At 47.0% G+C, this 23,091-nt stretch overlaps 1 protein-coding gene across 3 annotated transcripts in view; it reads right to left on the bottom strand.

Annotated features, from left to right (window-relative positions):
- Window positions 1–212: 212 nt before the first annotated feature.
- Window positions 213–23,091, bottom strand: part of A1CF (APOBEC1 complementation factor) — a 384,704-nt gene continuing 361,825 nt past the window's right edge. For 2 of the 3 annotated variants that reach the window (XM_069611302.1, XM_069611300.1), the window contains exon 12: window positions 213–6,489. In XM_069611302.1, the coding sequence (XP_069467403.1) occupies window positions 6,338–6,489 (152 nt within the window). In that variant the 3' untranslated portion in view covers window positions 213–6,337. The remainder of the gene's footprint in view (window positions 6,490–23,091) is intronic. The other variant, XM_069611301.1, reaches the window with a different exon arrangement.

The following is a 23,091-nucleotide window of genomic DNA, read 5'->3' on the forward strand; positions in this document are numbered from 1 at the left end:
GTACCCAGAGTAGATAGCAGAGACTTTGAGAGTCCTGGCCCCTGTGGAGCAGACGCGTGTGCCGATTGCTACGTGGCACAACCATAGCCCTTGATCTCCTGGTTAGAGAACATGCGCGAAATATTGACCTTTCCCTCCTCTTTCAGATGATAACCCGCTTTTAGCTATCATCGTTGTGAAAGACTGAGACTAGAAAACATAACAAGTTTCACCACAGTTTATGACATTTAATTGCACATTCAAAGTTCAATTAGCATCCACCAGTTACATAGGAATTGCCTCTCATTATCCAGGAGATTTACAAACCAATTACAAGTATGAGAATAAATTGCTTATTTGGGTATTTCTCAATTTGTAGGCACTTGATTGCCAAATCATCGATGACCTGATTACCGAACATTCAGACATTTATTCATTCACAGAGGAGATTACTGTGCAAATATTGTACTAAATGTACAAACATAAGTGCTTGTGCACTCTTTAATACTGTCGCTTCTCCTTCCTGCGGCACACCGTCTGCAGTACCTAACTTTACCAAGGCAGTGCAATGACAAAGGTTATTTGTTAGGATTGAAGATGGAGGTTCAACAATAGCAGAGATGCTTCCTCAGCTTGACTAAAAGAAGAGCCTGCATGCAAGAAGAAAAAATAAACAAAATAAAAACTATAAACGTATGAAGGAAGCAGCTGCTGCTTGGAAAAATAAATGTTTCATTAAAATCTGACACTTGGATGCACATGATTTGCACATTTTCCTCTTTTAAGAAGTCCCATATCCTCACCCAGGCTAGCATTGCTTTTGGGCCATAGTTGACGGGGCGTGAGTGTGCACTCAATTAGTTAAAAAGAGTGACCGTGGGATTACGATTTTGCTGTAGCACCTCTCACCTCTCGTAGGATTAGGTCCTCCTGTGCCAGTTAGAACCTAGGAATAGATTTGTCAGGTAAGAAAGAAAGACAGCAATTCGGAAAAGTTATCTCAGAAAACAGTTCACAAATACCTGACTTGACGTCATCAGTGTATCTACTGGCTTCATGTTTGTCCACTGGCTTCAGGATTTGTGCCGCTCCACGCACAGGACTGTTTGGTGGCCACGTTCTTCCAAATGAGACCAGATTTGATATTTTTATGGCCCAATATTCTCCTGGGGACCTTGTGCTGGTGGCACAGGTAGTCACCAGCAATTGCACAATATCTCAAAACCCAGTGGCTTTACTCAGTTTCACCGGCTAGTTTTTAGGATGTTACATACTAACTGTTGGCCATGCGATTGGGATCCTACCAGAAGAGTCACTTCTGAGTTGCTGACTCAGACATTCACTTAGGACCTTGGCTACAACATTTATTTTTCTGATAAGATATGCCAGTCTGCGGTATGGAACCTGCGGTTCTCCAGATGTTTATGATGGCAACATGATAATCCCTCACCAATGACTATACAGTCTAGGATTGATGAGAGTTGTGGGCCATAATGTCTGTCCAGCTAAAGGGATGACTCTCTGTTTTACCTTTTAACATAACAGGGCCAGGACGATGTAACAGAGTGCTGTCCTGCCCTTCAATATAGACACACGGCGTTCTTTTCAGCACTACTCTTAAGGTTATGAGAGAGTGCGAGTGGCTGTTTTAGAAAGTGGTCTCTAGCACACAAGTTGTGTCTAGATCCTGGTCTGAGCCTTCATAGCCGATTTAAAGGGCTAGTTATGAAAGTATGGCTAAACGTATTAATGAAGATGGCAGCGCACAGTGCAAAGTTCAGAACTTTGCTGTTTACTATTTAAAACACTTGCCATCCTTATGCACTAATTTCATTTTAGGGATGGTCATCTAGTTCTAGGCTTTACCCCATTTCAAAGAGTGTTTCATTCTTTACAACAGGCTGAAGCTTAGTCATGTTTGCGCTTGTAGGCCTAACATGCAATACTGAAGCACTTTCTGTCTACCACCAGTAACTAAAGTAAAAATGTCCTTCCTCTAGTGACATGATCCCATTTCATCAGCCTGCAAATTTGCCCCCAAGGCCTCATGTTGGCCTAGCTTTTGGTGAAACATTTGAGAGTCATAACGTCTGCTGAAGAGTGTGCTGAGGAAGCCAGATCTGGGGCTAGTGGCCGTACTCATCTCAATGCCACCACGTTTTAAGGAAAGACATGCACAGCTATGCTACACAAGAGCTAACAGGGAAATTCAGTGTCTAACTACCTCCCGATCCGCGAGCCTAACTTTGTCTCAGAATCCATCATTACGGGCACGCTAATGACCAACAGGCATTGTGTTGCCCAAGGAGGCTACGGTTTATTAGCAGCACCACTAGCACCAGGCACGGGTGGATTGGCCTATGGGCAACTCTGGAGATTTCCCGGTAGGCCTCTGCACCCGGCCTCTTTTGTGTGGTATTTCTTAATTTTCTCATAGGAAAAAGGTTGGACTGGCTGAAAATGTGTAATATGGGGCCACTTTGAACATAATTGTCAGGGCCTCTTTTGGTTCCCAGTCCATTGAGGTGGTCTGAGCACCAGGTGACAGTCCACTCAAAGAACAATGCTTATGCCACAGTTTCATCAGTGCATCACAAATGAACACTGCAGTGTATGCATCTTGACATATGAACAGGACACATTGTTTTCGCTTTAAAGGGAATAATAAAAACCTAGTAATGAAGCACACCGTCTAGAAATGTTTGAACTCAGAGAAAAGCCACCCAAGAGAAGTGGTAAAAGGAATTGGGAGCAGAGAAACCTTTGGAAACTTCTGGTAGGAGAGTCCACAGTGCATGCACATTCACATCCCCAGTTTATGCCGTGTACCTGCAATAATGCAGGCTCGCCTTCGCACACATCTACCTACTACAATCAACCACGTATATGTCATCTTCACTGTGTATTTGTGTTATCAAAAAGTGATGAGAATGTTATGAATAACCACAGTTTAGTACATAAAACAACACATTGATCACCTTAATGTAAAATAATTAAATCTAATAAAAACAATATCATACAAACATGTAAAGATAGAATTCCTGAAACAAACACATTGAAGTTCTTGTCCAACCAAAAATATTGTCATTTGTAATCATGATGGATGTGAAGGAGAAAATCTAAAGCCAGCGTTTATATTTAACACTCTGACAAACTTGGTATAATATATGAAGCATTCCAAAAGGTTTTCTGTACATGGGGTTTTCCAGGCAACATTGCGTAAAAGCGCTATTAACAAATTAAGATGGAGAATGCCGTCAAAAATGATATTTGCCCACACCAGGTTCTACATGACCACAATGCATTTGTGTTTTAGAACGGGTTCCCCAAAATCAATTTGGGCTCACATTCATTTCTGGAAGTTGTCCTTCCAGATGCTGTCTGTTGGCTCTTGATGAAGTTCCAACAATGCCAGCGAGGAATGAAACATGTCAGGCATTTGGTCATATCTTGCTCAGAGAAAGCCCGTGCCTTTAGACAGCAAAAGTAACAGATAAAATACATTGCAGAGGTGTAGATACAAAACCATGTGTTTGACACTGATATTCACAGAAGCAAGAACATTTCTTGGGATTAGAATCCCATGAGCAGGCTTTCATTTCACACAATTAGAGATGACATTAAATTTGGTTGGAAAAGAACTTGAATGTGTTTGTTTCAGGAATTGTATGTTGACTGGTATTGTTTATTAGATTCAATTATTTCACCATTAAAGTGTGCAATGTGTTTTTGATTAATGTTATTCATAACATTCTCATTATCTATAGGGTAACTTAAGCCCACAGAGAAGGTGACATATAGGTAGTTGTTAACCCTGAGTAATATCACCTTGAAATAACTATCCAGACCTGAGAATAGCTCCTGGGCTTCCTCATAAGAAGTATATATCGCTCTTACAAGTAACATCCGAGAGTGGCTGGGATCTTCTGGAGCTGGCTGGAATATCCGACATAAAATTGTTTATGTTCTTTGCATACACAACTTTGGGAATGGCAACTTCCTTACATCTTCTTTTGAATATCAAGAGTCAGAAGTAAAGTTACTAAAGGATGTTCATCTCCCTTTGATGCTGAACAATGACTTTTTCCTTATTTACATTCCATATCATTTTGTAAGTGAAGGCATTGAGGATATCTTAACTTGCCGCTTTTCGGCCGATGTCCTCGAAAAATGGACAGGACTTTTTAAATAGTTGAAGAGATGCATCCGAATCTGTTTTTCATTTTCTGGGCTTTCTTTAACAACAGAATGATGTACTTATTAAGATACTTTGAGGGTAGTAGAACAGAAAGTCTGGAGTAAGGGCACCTCGATTGGGGTCTGTTTCGAAAGTGGATGGCCAATGAGCCTTACGAGGGAATGTGGGGGTTTGCAGGTCTTGCTAATTTAAGATTAATACTGAAATCCTTATCTTTGGAGGAGGAGGCCTCTGCAGTAGGCTTGTGCAATGGGCATTGAAGGAACAGGGGATAAAAAAAACACCCACTCCACTGCAGGAGGCTTGTGAAATTGTCATTGAAGGATAACAAACCCACCTACTCCACTGCAGGAGGCTTGTGCAATGGTAATTGAAGGAACGGGGGATACAAAAACCACCCACTCCACTGCAGGAGGCTTGTGCAATGGGCATTGAAGGAACAGAGGATCAAAAACCCATCCCACTCCACTGCAGGAGGCTTGTGAAATTGGCATTGAAGGATATCAAACCTACCCACTCCACTGCAGGAGGCTTGTGGAATGGTAATTGAAGGAAAAAAAAAAACACCCACTCCACTGCAGGTGGCTTGTGGGCTTGTGCAATAGGCATTGAAAGAACGGAGGATAAAATGCCCACCCCACTCCACTGCAGGAGGCTTGTGCAAGGGGCATTGAAAGAAAAGAGGATAAAATACCCACCCCACTCCACTGCAGGAGGCTTGTGCAATGGGCATTGAAGGAACAGAAGATAAAAAAACCACCCACTCCACTGCAGGTGGCTTGTGCAATGGGCATTGAAAGAACAAAGGATAAAAACCCCACCCACTCCACTGCAGGTGGCTTGTGCAATGGGCATTGAAGGATCAGAAGATAAAAAAACACCCAATCCACTGCAGGTGGCTTGTGCAATGGGCATTGAAAGAACAGAGGATAAAAACCCCACCCACTCCACTGCAGGTGGCTTGTGCAATGGGCATTGAAAGAACAGAGGATACAATCCCCACCCACTCCACTGCAGGTGGCTTGTGCAATGGGCATTGAAGGAACAGAAGATTAAAAAAACACCCACTCCACTGCAGGTGGCTTGTGCAATGGGCATTGAAAGAACAAAGGATAGAAACCCCACCCACTCCACTGCAGGTGGCTTGTGCAGTGGGCATTGAAAGAACAGAGGATAAAAACTCCACCCACTCCACTGCAGGTGGCTTGTGCAATGGGCATTGAAAGAACAGAGGATAAAAACTCCACCCACTCCACTGCAGGTGGCTTGTGTAATGGGCATTGAAGGAAGAGAGGATAAAAAGCCCACCCACTCCACTAAACACAAATACAAACATAGGCTAAACTAAACCCAACTATGCCAACGGCGGATCTAAAAGTTTTACATTCACAATGCATGCACACCACTTTGGAATATACAGAATACAAATAGTTCTTAAACTCATAGAAAACACTGATTGTGCAAAGTAAAGTTTGCGCAATAAATAAATGAATTCTGTAGCGTGAACACGGATTTGGCACAAAGTTGGGCTGATAATACATGACATTGTTTCTACAATAACACCAATTGTGCCTAGAATTAGAATAAAATGGCTGGCAAAGAAGCGGCTCGGGAAAACTCAGGTGTACCTCCTTTCGTGAGTATGAGTTTCAGGGTGTGGATTTCTTTTGTATTGGGGCACTCAGGTACACCTGATATGCTTGGGCTATCATTCATATTTGTTTTTTTTCAGAAGAAACCCAATGTAATAAACTGATGCATCATAGTATCAAAAATATCACTGTGCATCGAATGTCTAAAATATTACATATGCTCTTTTTGCTAAAATTCTTGAATAATATCTTGAAAGTAAATATAATGTTATGATACTTCAACGAGCATCTTGCAATGTCGATACTTGTTTATAAAAAATACCATTTACAAAGCAGAACAAAGAGTACCTGAGAGCTCTGTTTAGTGGCAATTACTGTTTTTGGTGAACTGTATAAAATAGTGGCCATGTAAATACAAACAAAAATTCACAATGCAAACCTATGATTTTTCATTAATCTGTGAATCGGGAACTACAGGCTACTCTTACAACAATACTATGAATGAGGTTGGTAAAAAACACAAATTCTATGCCTTAGAATGGGTGATATTCACTTTCTCAAAGAGTCTCTAGAATGTTCCATAACCGTCTCCGCGTGCAGCCATTGCAAAGGCAGGGTAGGCATCATACGTTGCAAAAGTAGCTAGATCTTGTCCCAACGCCACCGCTTGCTTCAGCTGTGCCGCTGCCACTGTTGCGCTTGCATTAGTGATGGCGTATCCTGAAAGAAATGTAACAAAACAAGTAATCGACAGAGAAAGTGCAAAGACTAATAGGTCTTCATTCACTAATCCAGCGAAATCAAGAATGGATTTTAGTTTTTTATATAGCATCACCATCACCAGAAATCTAATTTCAGAGTACTTGGTAACTGATGTTACTTATTACCATCATTTGTACACAAAATGCAGAAATCAGTCCCTCCCATTCAGTGTGGAGGAGTGCAGGGCTGCGTTCGCCCGTCCAGAGTATCAAACCCATGACACACGGCATTGTCCCGCTCTCAAGGAGAGTACTGTGCACATGAACTATTCTCCTGGCTATTGCACTGTTCATTGTGCCAACATGCCCAGGTCTCATACAATGACATTAGGAAGCACATACAAATGATAATTTATAAAACTCAATAATAACAATCTGGGGTGGAATTGCATTGAATTGATTGTTTTTTTGTATAATGCATATATACAATGGGCCTCATTATGACTCTGCCGGTCCGGAAACAACAGTGGCGGTAAATCCGCCAGCACCGTTGTTTCCGGACCGGCTGATTCCGAGTACTGCAGGTGGGAGGTGTCATTCCCACCAGGTCAGATCTGGCGGGAGTAACGCCCCCTGCCTGCAGGCGGAAATGGAAACACTGGCTCCATCATAGACGGAACCGGTGTTTCCATTGTCCCCATCCCCATGGAGTCCTTTGGGACTGCATGGGAATGGGGATTTACGGAATTCCACCTCCGGAATTACCGGGCCACCAGGGTTGTAATGCCCCAGTGATTCCAGCAACCAGCAATCACGGAGGCGGAATGGTATTACGGGTTCGGCGGCAGCCTGACGGTGTTTCCGGCACGGCTACCGCCGGACTCGTAATGAGGTCCAATGTGTTTCAAAGTGCTTCAAGGAGGTAGGGAACATGGGAGAATACAGTTACATTCTTACAAGTCCTTGAAACAATTCAGAATGTGAAAAATAACTATCTTAAACAGCCTGGTGACATTTCAGGTAGTACAAGTGCAAGGAACAACAAGGGAGGTGGGAGGGGGTTGAGTGGAGGAAAATGAGACAAAAACAAGCGGTTACATTACTATGCCTGACGACAATTGATGTAGTGCCGGAAAATTAACAAGAGGAGGTGGGGAGGGGGGTATGGAGTGAGGGAGAGGGAGAAGAACAAAACAAGCAATTAACAAACTAGGTCTGACGACGATTCAGAAAAGTGCTGAGGGGAGTGGGAGGAGAAAACAGGGAGGGAAGGGGAAGACAAACAGGCTGCTATCAAAATGTCAAGAGACAAATGATAGAGTAAGTGTAAAGAACAGTAGTAGGGAAGGGAAGGGAGTAGGAGAGGAACAAATAATGATATCAAGAAACACTACTCATAAAACAATGGGACCAATGTCTCTTTTCCATGTGGAACATGATGGGAAAAGGTGCAAACATGGAAGCTAAAACTATGGCTGTGTATCGCAAATGCTTTTGCTCATCGGAGTGATCAAAGAAATTACATTAACCGTGTGTTCTGATACACCATGCGAATTGGCCCCCTCAGAAGGCATGGCTGGCATAATGTCTGTGACTAACTCTAATGTACAGAATGCAATCAGGGAGCATGCCATGCAAGCAATTTCAGCACACCAAAATGCATCCAATTCACAAAGGGAAGAGCTTAGATGTGTGCCAGTCTCTGGATGTGTCCCAAGTGTCTGGTCTCCCCTGTCCGGGGCCAGGAACAGGGGAAAATTATTCCTAGTAGCATTTCCTAGTCACAAATAGAAATGTTCATGCCAAGCACAAGCATTTTTATTTTTTCACCTGGATTAGAGTTGAGTTGAAAACATGAGGCTAGCACTGGCCATGTCAGGCTTCTTAAAGCGTGATTAAGGAAATCAGACGCACCTCAACATGGCACTCGGTCCTCCATACCCATGGGTTGACATTCCCAACACACTTCTATGTATTTTTTAATGAGCCTGATTCTTAGATTCACATTGAAGAAATGTCTGCATGTTTCTCATGTCTGGAGGCAGTCTCTCCTCCTCTGCGCAGGTCACTGTTGTGAATCAGGGACAGGAGTACAAGGATCTACGAGATCACTGCACTCAGCCCCTCGCAGGACGCCTCAAACGTCCTAGTAAATATGGGCACGGCTTTTGATATCACATTTAGCATAGGTGCACATGCACAGTGGTAAAACTGATTTCTGCTGCTTCATAAAGATTTTTCCTGGCGGAAGTGAGATTTACCCATAGAACATGTTTTACTTATTGATTCGCTACAAAATATGTGAGCACAAGGTACCCATGTAAAGTGCCTCACGTATGTGTGTAATGGACACTACAAAGCCATACTGGGTTTCTTAAGGAGGTGTTGTGTGGGGGTCTAGTTGTTGTGGGTGTGGGATGTTTTACCCATGCATCCGAGCCCTACCTCAAAAACTGTGCAGTACTGGCATTAAAAACATCATGATGGCCAGAGCTTCCCAGAAAATGCCCAGGGAAGTGCATGAAGAATAGGCTGCCACCCATTTTGCCGATGTTATGGGCACAGAAGGGCACTGCCTAAAACCACCATTGGACTACCCACACAGTAGCCTGAAACCATTGGGAATGGCAATGCTGATTGCCAAAAGCAACCTAGAATTGTGGGGAATTCATTTTCTTAAATCCCAAAAATGGGTGCATTACCAGTACTCACCACTATCAGAAAGCCGGCGTTTTAAAACAACACCAGACTTTTTTTCTTTTTTTGTGTAAAACTGAATAAATGAACCCAAGGCAGGCCAAAGAAAGACTTACTGAGAGGTGGGTACAATCTAAAGTTATATTCTGAAGTGACTTGAAGGTTTATAACAAGACTGGCTGAGTTGTGGATTTCAGCAGTTTAAGTAAATTTGGACTGAAAGACACTAAAAATCTAAATGTTTAAATTAACTGAGTGACCTACTTTTGAGTGGCACATAGTTGTCACTGTTGAAATGCCATAGTTTTGAACTTAGAATCAGCATTCTAGATGCATATGTAAACATTGTCTTGACTTAAACTGGGTAACAAAAAGTGACATTTTATCTGAAGCCTGGCTTAAGGAACTGAATTCTGCCCACCAGCTACCCCGACAGGAGATGAGACTTGCACAACAGCTGTGTTCCCAGGCCTAGCTGCCCTTTTGCTGCTCCCACCAAAAGGGATATGACACTTCCCTGATTGAATTACCTGGGCTCTGCAGGAAATTGAACAAAGCCCTGTCCTGACTCAGGCAAATGTTTTATTATGGGGGCCGTACAAAGTGGCTTCCTCCTGGAAGGAAAGGGGAGGAGCACTGCCTGTGCGAGCAAGCTGGCTTGGCAGAACTGGAAAAACCAGAAATTCAACCTTGTGCTGGGGGGAAACCACACCCCTGTAGCCAGAATATGGTTTTAGAAAAAGATGAATAACTCATAGTACGGACTTGTCATAATTATTTGAATGATACCATAATTCTTGTGATTTTTCTGCCCACATTTTAAGAGGTTTTTAGAACCGGTGGCATGATCTGGGGGCAAGCTAGCAGTTAAGAGGGTATTACTTAAAATGTATGCATGTTAAAAATCTGACACTTCATCAAGTAATGTCCATACTCCTTGCGCACATGTGTGTAAATTTGGGGTAATGTCCGATATTACGAAATCAGTTAAAAAGTGCAAATGTTGCCATTTCTGAATGCAAGCTCCCAGGAAGAGCAGATTTGGACAAGGTATACCTCCTGTGATATGTGATGGGTGCATGTAATTGTAAACAAATGTGTACCTGTGCAAATATGTCTTTTGGGTCAAAATATAGATTGTGTGTAATTTGACAGGGGTGGGTTCTCTGTACCATAAACAGACCTCATCATGATGACACTTCATTTCATTCCCCCAATCAAGGGGAAGAGGATAAAGTGGCCAATGACAAGTGGAGAGGGGTAGGGCCTAGGAAGCTAGCCTCTCCACCCATTTTCAAAACACATAAAAGCAGACAGTCAGGACAGGATAGGGACCTTCAAATCCATTTGCTGCGGGACGCTCTGCCGGGAAAATCCATACTTTACCTCCATCAATCTATAGAGAAAGCTGTGCAGAAAGATCCAGACTTCAAATCTATCAATATCCAGAACCAGAGACCCAGACCAGACTAGCAGAGCAGAGCTGACCCAGATCACTGTGAAGTGCCGAGACCAGACCAGAGTCCAGTCTAAAACCTGACCAGATCCGTGGCGAGGCCCATTCTATTTCTAAATATATTGTGAGTACCTTGCAGGACTGTGCAGAACCAATCTCTTAGTTAAAATAATATAATTCAATCTATTTTAATCTAACCAGAACTGTCTCCTAGAAGTTGTCACCTGTCATTTGCAAAGCTGTCACTTGTCTTTTTGAACTTTAAAATTTCAAATCTGAAAAACAACCTTTACCATATCGCTCATATCTCTGTGACCGTTTGTCCTAGAGACTTGCAGTAACTTTCCTCTGAAAGCTTGGAATCTTGGCTTTTCAACGAACCTAGAACCGCATTCCTTTTCCATACACTATTGCCGCAATCGCGACAAACGCACTCGCGATTTTGCCGCGATTTGCAAATTTCTTCACGTGTGAAAACAGAAGCTTCCTTAGTTTCCTTGCTAAAAATTCGTTTGCCTCTTAAGAACCATCCCTGAATCATTGCTAGAGTGAGCCTGGACTAATATTAACTAGATACCACTCACCCTGTACCTCTAGGGGGAATTAAAAGCATTTTAGCATATTTTTCACTTCATTGCCAGCACATGTAAAAGCATTTTGGGCCTGTGTTCCAACTTCTGTGGTCAAAGCTTGCTGGGGTGAACTGAATTACATTTGATTGCATTTCTGAGAACTGTGTGCTTTCCTTCCATTTCCTTGCATTGCATAAAGGGGGGAGGGGATTGCCAGAGAAAAGTGATTACATTGTTTTGTTGAAATCATATTGAGTATTTTCTGTATTGCATTTCATTCAACATTGCATCCATATGAACTTATATAAAGCATTCTCTACCACCTTATTCTTCTGTTCCTATTCACAAGTGTGCTAGTGCCAGGCTATCCATTATTGATTACTGATCAGATTAAGTGTGATATCAAATTATTAATTTATTATAAAGTGTGATATATATCTATATTGTTTAAATTCTCAAATAAACCTTTTAACTTGCAAAACAGAACTACTTCTTGGCTCAGTGGGGTCAGGGGGATTCCAAGAGAGGGGTGTTATATAGGGGTAGTCATCCAGAACGCTTGAACTGGACATAAAGATATATCAATAAGGGTTTCCATTTAGTATCCCAGACTAGGCATTGACTTAGCTGTAGTGTTGAATTGAATCATCTTACATGGGCAACGTGAGCGCCGTGACTGTGTCATGACGCTCACGTGCCCAGTTAATGAAAGGGGCTCTGCTGGCGCTGCGAGGGCCGAGCAGCAGAGCCCCAGGAAGTGGCAACTTGTGTCTGTGATTATTGTGTGTGTGGGCCTGCCACGTGGTCGTGGCCTTGTGTGTGCGGCGTGGCCTGAGTGCCATCGGAGCCGCGACCGCTGGGGACCAGGGGGTGCCACCCCCTCACGTCGGATCCTGTGCACGGTGACACGGGCGCCGCAGGGGGCCTCCCTGCCCAAGGCACGCCGGCTGTCCGCCGACGTGCACACCACCGTCGGGTGATCCCGACGACATCAGAGGGCTGCCCCGGAGACCAGAGGCAGCCCCCAACACTGGCGACGAGGAAGTCGCACCCGCCAGCTGGTGCTTGCGGCGGTCGAAGTCGTGGACCCGCACACACGGCCGCAGTCGGCGGCCGTGTAAGGACGCACGGAGCGGCCCTCCAGTTGTAAGGAGGCGGGGCCTGGAGCTCCGACCCGCAGCGACGCGGCACGGAGCGGGGAGAACACCCGCTGAACACCCGGGCTGCCACGGGTGAAGACCTTAGTTTTCAAAAAAGAAAAAAAAAAAAAAGTGAGGTTTCCTTTCCTCGCAGGGAGGAAAAGGGGACGTGGCCTGGAGTGTTCGCCCACGGATCGTGGGAAGGGCCTCATCAATGGCCTGTGTTTCCCCAAGCACCGACGGGGAGGAGCGGAAGGAGGCGTGGCCCAGGTGTGAGCCCCACGATTGAAAAGGGGGCGGGGGCCCGGTCCCTGTCCCGTGTGCGGAGCCGGTAGGAAGGCTCCCATGCCCGGGCCTCAGCGGTGAACGGCCTACGCGAAGAAAAGGGGACAATAACCCCTCCACAGGCCGCATTTGTGCCACGCCCGAGGGTAGCGGCTCCACCCGGAGTGCATGTGCGCCCTCTAGAGTTCCAGAAGAGGAAGGCCTTTAAACAAGGGTGTGGTCACCGGGAAACGGGCAGTGCCCCTCCACAGGCCAAACCAGTGTCAAGCCCTGGGGTTGCGGCTCCACCTGGAGTGCTCGTGCACCCCTGGGCAGGGAGAACGCCAGGCACCCATCGACAGCTACCAGAGCCTGGCAACGGCAAGCGCACACCAACACTGGTGATTGGCGGATGACGTCTTCACCTGCCAACAGCATGTCGGACGATGAAGGGGTATGTAGGGGTCAGCTGGCACCAATACCCCATTTTGATGTCCTCGGTGCGCCAGCAAGCCTAGGGGCCTGGTGGGTGGCCTGGGTGGAGAACCTGGAGTTGTACTTCGAGGCAATGGAGATCAAAGACGCCGCCAAACGCCCGACACTCCTATACTCTGCCGGGCTGGCCGTCCAGAGACTGTTCAAGACACTAAAGCCCCAAAATCAATCGTACGGTGCAGCCGTCGCAGCCCTGAACAAATACTTCAGACCCATGGTCAACAGGGACTATGAGAGGTTCAGGATGAGGTGTGCGAAGCAGGAGGAAGGGGAAAGCCTTGATGCATTCCACGGGAAGCTGCGCGGCATTGCACTGGGCTGTGACCTGGGGAACTTCGAGGAGGATGAGATCCGGGCGCAAATCATCTATGGCTGCAGCTCCACCAAACTGCGCAAGCAGGTTCTGAGGGACCCAGCGCTGACCCTTGATCGAATACTGGAGCTTGGCCGGGCCCAGGAACTGGCGGAGGTGCGGGCCTCGGTCATGGACTCCTCCAGAAACCAGCTAAAGATGGAGGTCCCCACACAGTGAGTGAAGGTTGAGGAGGTGGTGGCTGTCAGCAGGTGGCCAGGAGGAAGAGTGATGAGGAGGGGAGACTGGCCGAAGAGAGACCCCAATGCCACAATATGTCAACAGTGTGGGTGGGATCTGCCTCACCCGCAGGACTGCCCGGCGATGGGACAAATCTGTGGAAGGTGCGGGAAAGGAGACCCACTTCGCACAAGTGTGTCTCGCTCCAGCCCCAGCCGGCATGATGGGGGCGTCAGGGGGGAGTGAGGTGAAGGGGAGAAGGACCCCCAAAGTGGCGGTGGTCCAGGTGGTGGAGAATCCCTGAGAAGCACCGTATGATGTGGGGGAGGAGTACGAAGAGAATGTATTCTTCTTGTCCTGCAGCGGCGCCGAGGGCCAGTTTGATCCCGGAATCTTCTGAGTGGGAGGACCCCGTCATGGGGCCCCATGATGTGGGGACTGGAGCACACCTGTCTTGTCTTGCGGTGTCAAAAGAAAAATGTTTGGGTTGGAGTAGCTGTTAGCTGGTGCGCGGACTGTTTGCGGTGGGGTGTCGTTAGTTTTTGTTTGTTTATAATAAAGGAGGGATGTTGTGTGGGGGTCTAGTTGTTGTGGGCAACGTGAGCGCCGTGACTGTGTCATGATGCTCACGTGCCCATTTAATAAAAGGGGCTCTGCTGGCGCTGCGAGGGCAGAGCAGCAGAGCCCCAGGAAGTGGCAACTTGTGTCTGTGATTATTGTGTGTGTGGGCCTGCCACGTGGTCGTGGCCTTGTGTGTGCGGCGCGGCCCGAGTGCCATCGGAGCCGCGACCGCTGGGGACCAGAGGGTGCCACCCCCTCACGTCGGAACCTGCACCCGGTGACACCGGGCGCCGCTGGGTGCCTCCCTGCCCAAGGCACGCCGGCTGTCCGCCGACGTGCGCACCACCGTCAGGTGATCCCGACGGCATGAGAGGGCTGCCCCGGAGACCGGAGGCAGCCCCCAACAGGAGGGCTTATCCATGAAAGTGTGTGCACAGGGTGTACAAGGGTGGGACATCTAAATTATGATGAACGCCCTCAATGAAGCAAATGCCATTTCATTAGGAGAGTTCATGGAAAAGTAGCACATGGTATTGCGTTCTATTGCCGTCAACCGTTTTTCCAACGATTGTTCTGCCGCAGGAGTTTTGCCGAAAATGTCCATCGCCATTTTTTGGGGGGTGGGAAAGGGCAAATAAAGTGTTGGGGGGGGTATACAAAATAATTAAATTAAGCGGGATTGGGAGGGGCAAAATAATTAAAAAAAATGTCAATGAACTTTTTCGGCAAAATTCCCGTGGCAAACACCTGTCGTAAAAAAGGGGGTTGGTGAAATGACATGGAACCAAGTGCAATATAGACTTTTAAAATTGTTTTTTAAAATTCCTTTTTAAAATGTAGTCGCTTACCCCCTTTAAAGAGTCTGTTTATTTATGTGCAAGAAAATGTGCGGCTTAATTTATTTTAATTGTTCTGCATAATTTGTTTTATTTAATTGTTCTGCAGTTCTAGTATTGCACTAGCCACAACTTGTTAGAGGCCCTGCGGTAAAAATTAAGTCTATTTTCTATGAATCACATGACTTTCCACCTGCAACTTTCGATAGCATAATCTATAAAAATGCATGTGAATTAGCAAAAACCTCTAATCATGCATAAGGGAATAGTTTCTTACCTGTAACTCCATTTCTCAAGCATTGGTATCTTTCATGGATTCACATGCTTAGAATATTCCCCGTCGACAGACTGGGAACCCTCGGTAAGCTTATAAAGCCTTTTCCCGTAGGAAAACGTTTGACACTTTTCTGTCCTATCTACGTCGTTTTGGGCCGTGCATGCACACCCCACTAGGACGTAGTGGTATAAATGCCCCGCCCCCGCAGCTCCCTTCAGATTTCGACTCCTCCAAAGTGGAACAGGGTGAAACAAAATTACAAGATGATTGCATTTTGGGGAGGCCGCAGGGCGCATGTGAATCCATGAAAGATACCAACGCTGGAGCAATGGAGTTACAGGTAAGAAACTATTCCCTTCTCCAGCATTGGATGTTTCATGGATTCACATGCTTAGAATAGAATGCACAGCAGTGAACTTGAAACCATGGAGGAGGTGTAAATGCAATTCAGCACCCACCCCATCCTGCAAAAGGCGAATCATAATCAAATAGGATTCAAAACTAACAATATGCCACAGTACTGCACCGAGTAACATTTATATAAGGCAAAAAAGCATACATAAAACACACGCGTTTACCTCCATGCGTGTATTCGTACATATATCTATATATATATATCGTGATCAAGCGCTCAGTATAGCGCAAAACGCGTTGTTTGCAGGCTGCTTCACTTAGGCGTCCTGCTGTCTTGTCTTCTATGTGCTGCTTTGTGTCGTGCATTTGTTTTTTGCACGATGCATTTGGTTTTTTTATTCTGTATTAAACATTAAAGAAATCAGTAACTGTTTCACTGTGTCTGCGGTGTTTCTTCCGACCCCCTATTGAACCTGGCATTTGTTTTTCTGTGCCTGCGGGAGTGCGATTCGTTTTTTCCTCCTTTTCTACTATATATATATATATATATATTTATATGCCTATACAAATACACATCCAAACCAGCATAGACCCTCCCCAAAGAGAAGGGCTTACCTTATTGAAAAAGATGTTGCAAGACAGCTCGTCCCATTTGAATCTCGTCCGCATGCTGACGGTCGAGGCAGTAGTGGCGGGTGAATGTATGGGGCACTGACCATGCTGCCGCCCTGCAAATGTCTGTCAGTGGAACCCCCGCCCACAACGCCGTCGACGACGAAGTCACCCTGGTCGAATGAGCTCTAAGACATCCTTGTAGCGGTTTCCCCGCTTTTGAGTGACAGAAGGCAATCGTCGACGAGACCCATCGGGCCAGTCCTTGTTTTGAAATTGCCTTCCCCTTTGTCGAAGGCCCATATGCAATGAAGAGTTGCTGCGTAGATCGAGGTTGTTGAGTTGGATGAAGGTAAAATTTTAGAGCTCTCTTGACATCCAGGGTATGCAAGACCTTTTCCGCAGCTGATGAGGGAGTCGCGAAGAAGGTGGGCAGGACAATGGATGAATGTTTATGATAAGTCGTAGGAACTTTCAGGATGAAACGAGGACTCGTTGACAAAACCACTTTGTCTTTGAAAAATCTGAGATATGGAGGGTCTATGACCAATGCCTGTAACTCTGAGATCCGTCTAGCCGATGTTATGGCTATTAGAAAAGCCACTTTCCATGATAAAAGCTTCATTGACGACGTGGCCATCGGCTCAAAGGGTGGTTTCATTAACCCTGCAAGAACCATGTTAAGGCTCCACTTCGGTGGAAACCGCTTAACCGGGGGAAACGTCCGGAATAGACCTCTCATGAAGTGTTTCACTAACCTGTCACTAAACAAGGGCGTTGATTTCCTCCCTTTTGTGAACCTGGAGATGGCCGCCAGATGAACCTTTAGTGATGAAAAAGACAAACCACTCTTCGCCGAATGTAGTAGATACGGGACAGAGGTTCCACTCCTGCCTGTCCTTGGCACCACGTACAGAATCTCCTCCACTTACACCTGTAAGACTTGTTGGTGGACGGGGCTCGCGCAGCCTGTAATATCTTCCGACAGTCGGAGGGAATGTTCATGGCACCAAATTCTGAAAAGTCAGGAGCCAAGCTGTGAGGTTGAGGCTGCTCGGGTTGTGATGCCACACCGTTCCTTCGTCCCGGGACACGAGGTTGGGCACCTTCGGGAACGCTATCGGGTGATCCGCTGACAGATGAAGCAGGTCGGAAAACCATGGTTGCCTCGGCCAACACAGCGCTATCAAGATGACTCGGCACCTGTACCTGCGTATCCACTGCAGAGTTCTCCGTATCAGAGGGAACGGAGGGAAGGCATAGAGGAACTTGCCCGTCCACAGGAAGGGAAACGCTTCTCCCACCGAATCCTCCTGTGGCCACCTGCTGGCGTACATCTCGCACTTCCTGTTCGCCTTCGTGGCGAAGAGATCCAGTTGAGGTCGCCTCCATTTTTCGAAGACCTTCGACAATTGATCGGTGTCTATTTCCCACTCGTGAATCTGGTCCATATTTCTGCTGAGCGAGTCCGCCTGCTCGTTCCTCACTCCTGGTAGGTGATGAGCTACGATGGATATATCGTGTTTTAGAGCCCAGTGCCACACTTTCTCAGCCTCGATGGAGAGGGTTCTGGATCGCATGCCGCCTTGTTTCCTTAAGTAAAACATTGCTGTGGTGTTGTCCGTCAGAACTCTCACTGTGGATCCCTTGATGTGAGGCAGGAACACCCTCAGGGCCCAGCGGACTGCTCTCAATTCCAGAACGTTGATGTGCAGGAGAGATTCCTTCTGAGACCAATGGCCTTGTGTCTGCAGAGTGCCCATGTGTGCACCCCAGCCAGTTAGGGACGCGTCCGTCACCACAGTGAATCGGAACTCCGGCTCCTGTAGGGGTACCCCTTTGGAAATATTCTGAACTTTCTTCCACCACCGAAGAGTTGATAGGAGCTCGTCGTCGTCGAAGGTCAGCCTGTCTGACCAGAGGCCCTGAGCCTGCGTCCAACGGTCTGCCAAAAACTGTTTCACTGGCCTCATGAAAAGGCAGCAGTTGGGCACCAGAGGAATGCAGGACGCCATAGCTCCCAGGATTGATGTATATTTTCTCACCGACAGCCTGGAATTGATTTTCAACTGACTTGCCAATCGACTGAGCCTGGTGATCCTGTCGAGGGATGGTCTGACTAACCCCAACTGGGTCTCGAACTGTGCACCCAGAAACACCAAGCTTTTGGACGGCGTTAACGAGGATTCAAAGTTTATTGCAAACCCCAATCATCGCAAGAGGCTCATGGTGTCCTGTAGACACCTGTGTGTCGACGCCGGGGAGGACCCCCTCACCAACCAGTCGTCGAGATACGGGTATACATGGTGGCCTTGCCTTCTCAGCCAGGCTGCCACTGGAGCCAGGCATTTCGTGAACATTCTGGGGGAAGATTTCAGTCCAAAGGGAAGAACTGTGAACTGGTAGTGAGTCCGCCCTACCACAAACCTTAGGTACTTCTTGTGTCGCTGACACATCGGTATGTGGAAGTACGCGCCCTGCAGGTCCAGAGACGCCAGAAAATCCCCTTCTTGAACTGACCTGATCACCTCCTGGAGCGTGAGCATCTTGAACTTTGTGTTTTTCAGCGACTTGTTTAGTTCGCGCAGGTCTAGGATGGGACGCCACTTTCCATTTGGCTTTTTCACCACAAAGTATCGGGAATAAACCCCTTGACCCCTTTGTGACGACGGGACCAGTTCTATAGCCCCTCTTTGTAGCATAAGTGCTACTTCCTGCAGCAACACGCTCAGATGGGATTAAGCTGCACACGCCGGTGGAATATGCGGAGGGTTGCTCTTGAATTGCAGGGAATGACCGTATTTTACTGTGTCCAACACCCATTGATCTGTTGTTATCAGCTCCCATTCGTTGATGTAACATGATACTCTGCCCCCCAGAACGTTCCGATGCCCGTCATTGCTGGTCCTTACTCTGTTTATCCCTCGTCGACGACGAGTAACTTGCTCTCTTCTTGGGGGCCTGGTAGTCCCGGCGACGTTTAGCCACTTGCGAAGCTCGCCTGTATCCCTGAGAGGAATATGCTGGCCTAACGAAGGGTCGGTCCCTCGATGAAAATCTGGAATTCCCCGAAGCTCCTCTGAAGGGACAAAAAGACCGGAAACTCCGACCACTCTGGAGGGCCCCCAAGGAACGCGCCGTGTCCGAGTCCTCCTTCATCCCCTTCAGGGCTTCGTCGACCTTCTCGCTGAAGAGGAGGTCTCCTTCAAACAGCATATCCAGTACCTTGTACTGCACCTCAGGTCGGAAGTTGGTGCATTTTAGCCATGCCTGTCGTCGGAGAACTACGCCGTTGTTCACTTGCTTAAACCACGACTCCGCAAGGTCCAGCGTGATGTTAATGGCGTGATTCGAAGCCTCATTAACTTCCCTGACCAGCAACATAGCTGCTTTTCGATGTTCATCCGGAAGGTGTTTGAGTATGGGCGCCAACCGATGCCACATCTCCCTGTCGTATCTAGCAACTATGGCGAGCGAATTGGCCGCCTTCACTGTGGTAGCCCCTACCGACAGGACCTTTTTGCTGAACGCATCCTGGCGTCTAGCATCAGTTTCCGGAGGGGTCGTACACTTGTGTTGAGCCCTTGCCTTTCTCGCCGCCACCGCCGATATCACAGAGTCAGGTGTTGGTTGAGAGGAAAGGCACTTGGGAGTAGAATCCGGGGCTTTGAATTTTTTCTCTAGGCGACCCTTCATCGCTGGCTCTGAGAAAGGGTGACGCATGGTCTGAAGACCTTCCTTCCACACATGATCTAGGATGGGCACTGAAAACACTGACCTCTCCTTTTACCCATGTGGTCGAAAAGAAAAGAGTCATTCTTTTCCTCCTCTTGGGCCAGGCCAAATTCCGTGCAAGCCCTGGCCATCATGTTGTGGAATGACCCGATATCGTCTGGGGGAGACGGCTGAGCCGGGTTCCTCGGGGTTTCCAATTCCGCATCGGACTCCCAAGTCGGATCCCTGGAGGGGGAAAGGGAGACCACCGACGACGCTCTGCTGCCTGATTCTGAATCCAACAGTTCCCCTTCCTCGCGGCGTGGGGCCGAGAGATTTGCCACCGGAGGCTCTGCCACGGGGGTTGAAGGTGGAGAGCGGCGAGGTGGGCCCGGGTCGTCGACGATCAACCTGGCCGGAGTTGTTTGGGGCAGTCTGTCATCCAGTGTCTTCAGCAGCGTTTGCAGCATGGACAAAACCTCCAATGACAAAAATGACTGTGGGTTGAGCAGGGGGGTAGAACCCGGAATGCTTCCGGGGAAAGGTGTGGTATGTTGTAACCCCAGGTCTGCAGGGGCAGCTATCCTTTCACCCTCGTCTCCCGAGGATACCGACAAAGCCTCCTGCTGTAGAAGAGCGTCCAGCAAAATTGGGTCGTAGACCTCTGGACGCCAGGCCTCTTGAGGGGTGTCCGTCAACCATGCGATAGTTGGCCCCGTCGTCGACGTCGTTGTCACCTGCAATCCAGGACCAGTTGATGTTAACTGCGACGACGGCAGAGAAGTAGATGACGACTTCCCAACCGTCGACGACGGTGGTGGTCGCTCAGGCTTATGCGTTGCTCCCGCCTTTTCCGAACTCGACCTGCGTTTCTCTGTCTCTCGACTCAAGGTCGATCTATGACGATTTTTCTTTGTCTTTCCTCGCTGAAGATGAGGACGAAGAGGCCTTCTTCGAAGAAGAGTCCCTGGAATGGCCTACTGACGATTCCTTGTCCACCGGTCATGATTTCTTTACCAGTGGTTCCAATTACGATGAGCGGTGCGGGGCCCCTGAAGATTTTGACACCGAGGCCACGCTGCGTGTGGAGCCCACTTCCAAAGGTGGGTATGCCCCCCCTCCGTCGTTCAACCATGCGACAAGTCTGCGACTCCGATCCTTAAGAGTCTTCTGGGAGAAGCCCTTACATATGTCGCACTTGTCAGCCGAGTGATGAGGGTGCAGACAGTAAATGCAGTCCATATGTCCGTCCCCCTCGTAGACTTTCTTCAGTCCGCACGTAGCGCACGGGCGGAACAGTGCTTTCCCCGACATTAGGAGAAAAAACCGCAACATCACAACCTAACCAAGTAGAAAATACACAAGGTGTTCCCACTTTGGAGACGGTTGAAATCTGAAGGGAGCCGCGGGGGCGGGGCATTTATACCACTAGGTCCTAGTGGGGTGTGCGTGCGCGGCCCAAAACGACGTAGATAGGACACAAAAGTGTCAAACATTTTCCTATGGGAAAAGACTTTATATGCTTACCGAGGGTTCCCAGTCTGTCGACGGGGAATATTCTAAGCATGTGAACCCATGAAAGATCCAATGCTGGAGAATGGTGATTACATGTTATAATTATCTTATTTATTTGTCTTCAATTGCAAGGCACTGTGAAGATTGGCCTTAAAGTTCTTTTCAGTTCGGTGCAATAATGCAAGATGCAGTGAGCCTCATTTACAGAGCGTTTTTCAATCGGACTGCGCCATTGTAAAATGCTTTTGTAAATCAAGCCCTGCATCAAGACGTCTCTACATATTGTTGTCTCTATTTTTTTAATTGCTGTTTTTTTCCATTCCAGAACTTGTGTTGCCCATTCCAAATGTAATAGTATTGTAATGATTCACCTTGGCTGCAGGAAAAGCTATGTTAGCTCTTCCAGGACTGAAACTGTGACCTGCAAAACACACATCTCAGAAGCCAGCACTTAAATCACTGAGCTATCTGACCAGCCATGTGCCATGTACTTGTATAGCCCGACAGGGACAAACAGTCTGATTCCTGGAATTTTTTGCACGGTTCAAAGTGACTTTGTACTGCTGAAAAGTGACTTTGCACTGCCCACACAAACCCTGTTCATGGAACTGTGCAAAGTGTATTTTTGCAATGCAAAGTCAGTGCAAAGTTAGTTTGTACTGAAAAAATAACTGTACTGACCGTGTGCTGCAAAAATACACTTTGCACAGTTCCATGAATCAGGGTTTGTGTCAGCAGTGCAAAGTCACTTTTCAGAAGGGCAAAGACAGTTTGAACCGTGAAAATATTTCTATGAATTGGGCCCAAAGACTCTACTACACTGAAAAGAATGGGCCCCATTTGGGGACCGCAATTGATAATTTGTCATGGTATACTGTTAAAGTAATACATGGGGGGGGTGCATTATTGGCAAACATTGTGGCAACTGATGGACTTTAAAGCACAACGTGCAAAATTGGTCAAAAATACCAAGTGCATGACACTGGCCCATATTGGCCAACAAAGCAGGCCCACACTGGCCTGTCAGACCAGCCCTTCTTACATTATGCTGCAGGCCCGTCCATTAGTAAATGCAGATGGTCTGGACAGAGTTAAATCACAGTGCATGTATGACTTCAGATCAGCCATTTGAGTATGAGTCTGGTTTTATTGGCAGCCCACAGATTCTGCTTGTGCAGAATGAGTGCCATTTGCTATCACAGATTGGTCTGCCTTTAGCTGTAATCCCCAAACGCCCCAGAGAAGAAGGCTCTACCGCATATTAAAGGGACTTGTCAATGTGTTATGCATAAGCGCACGTATATGGTTGGTCAAAGCACAGAATAATGAGCTCATGTGCAAACACCGTTGATCCATGGTGTGTTTTGCAGCAGATCACATGGCGTGGCCATAAGAATGGTTGCTGAAAATTAAAATACACAAATAATATAAAAAATGAATGCTAACCTCTCCATCCATGAATGCTAACCTCTCCATCCCTACATACACAAAACGTGCTGCAGAGTGGTAATAAATGGCACTGACATCAGCGTTTTGCCAATGTATGCATCGACCACATTACTCTAGTTAGCTTTATGTCCTGGCAGGAGTTTTTCCA

Source organism: Ambystoma mexicanum, chromosome 8 (genome assembly GCF_040938575.1).
Source record: "Ambystoma mexicanum isolate Mex_15411 chromosome 8, UKY_AmexF1_1, whole genome shotgun sequence".
Classification (NCBI taxonomy): Eukaryota; Metazoa; Chordata; class Amphibia; order Caudata; family Ambystomatidae; genus Ambystoma; species Ambystoma mexicanum.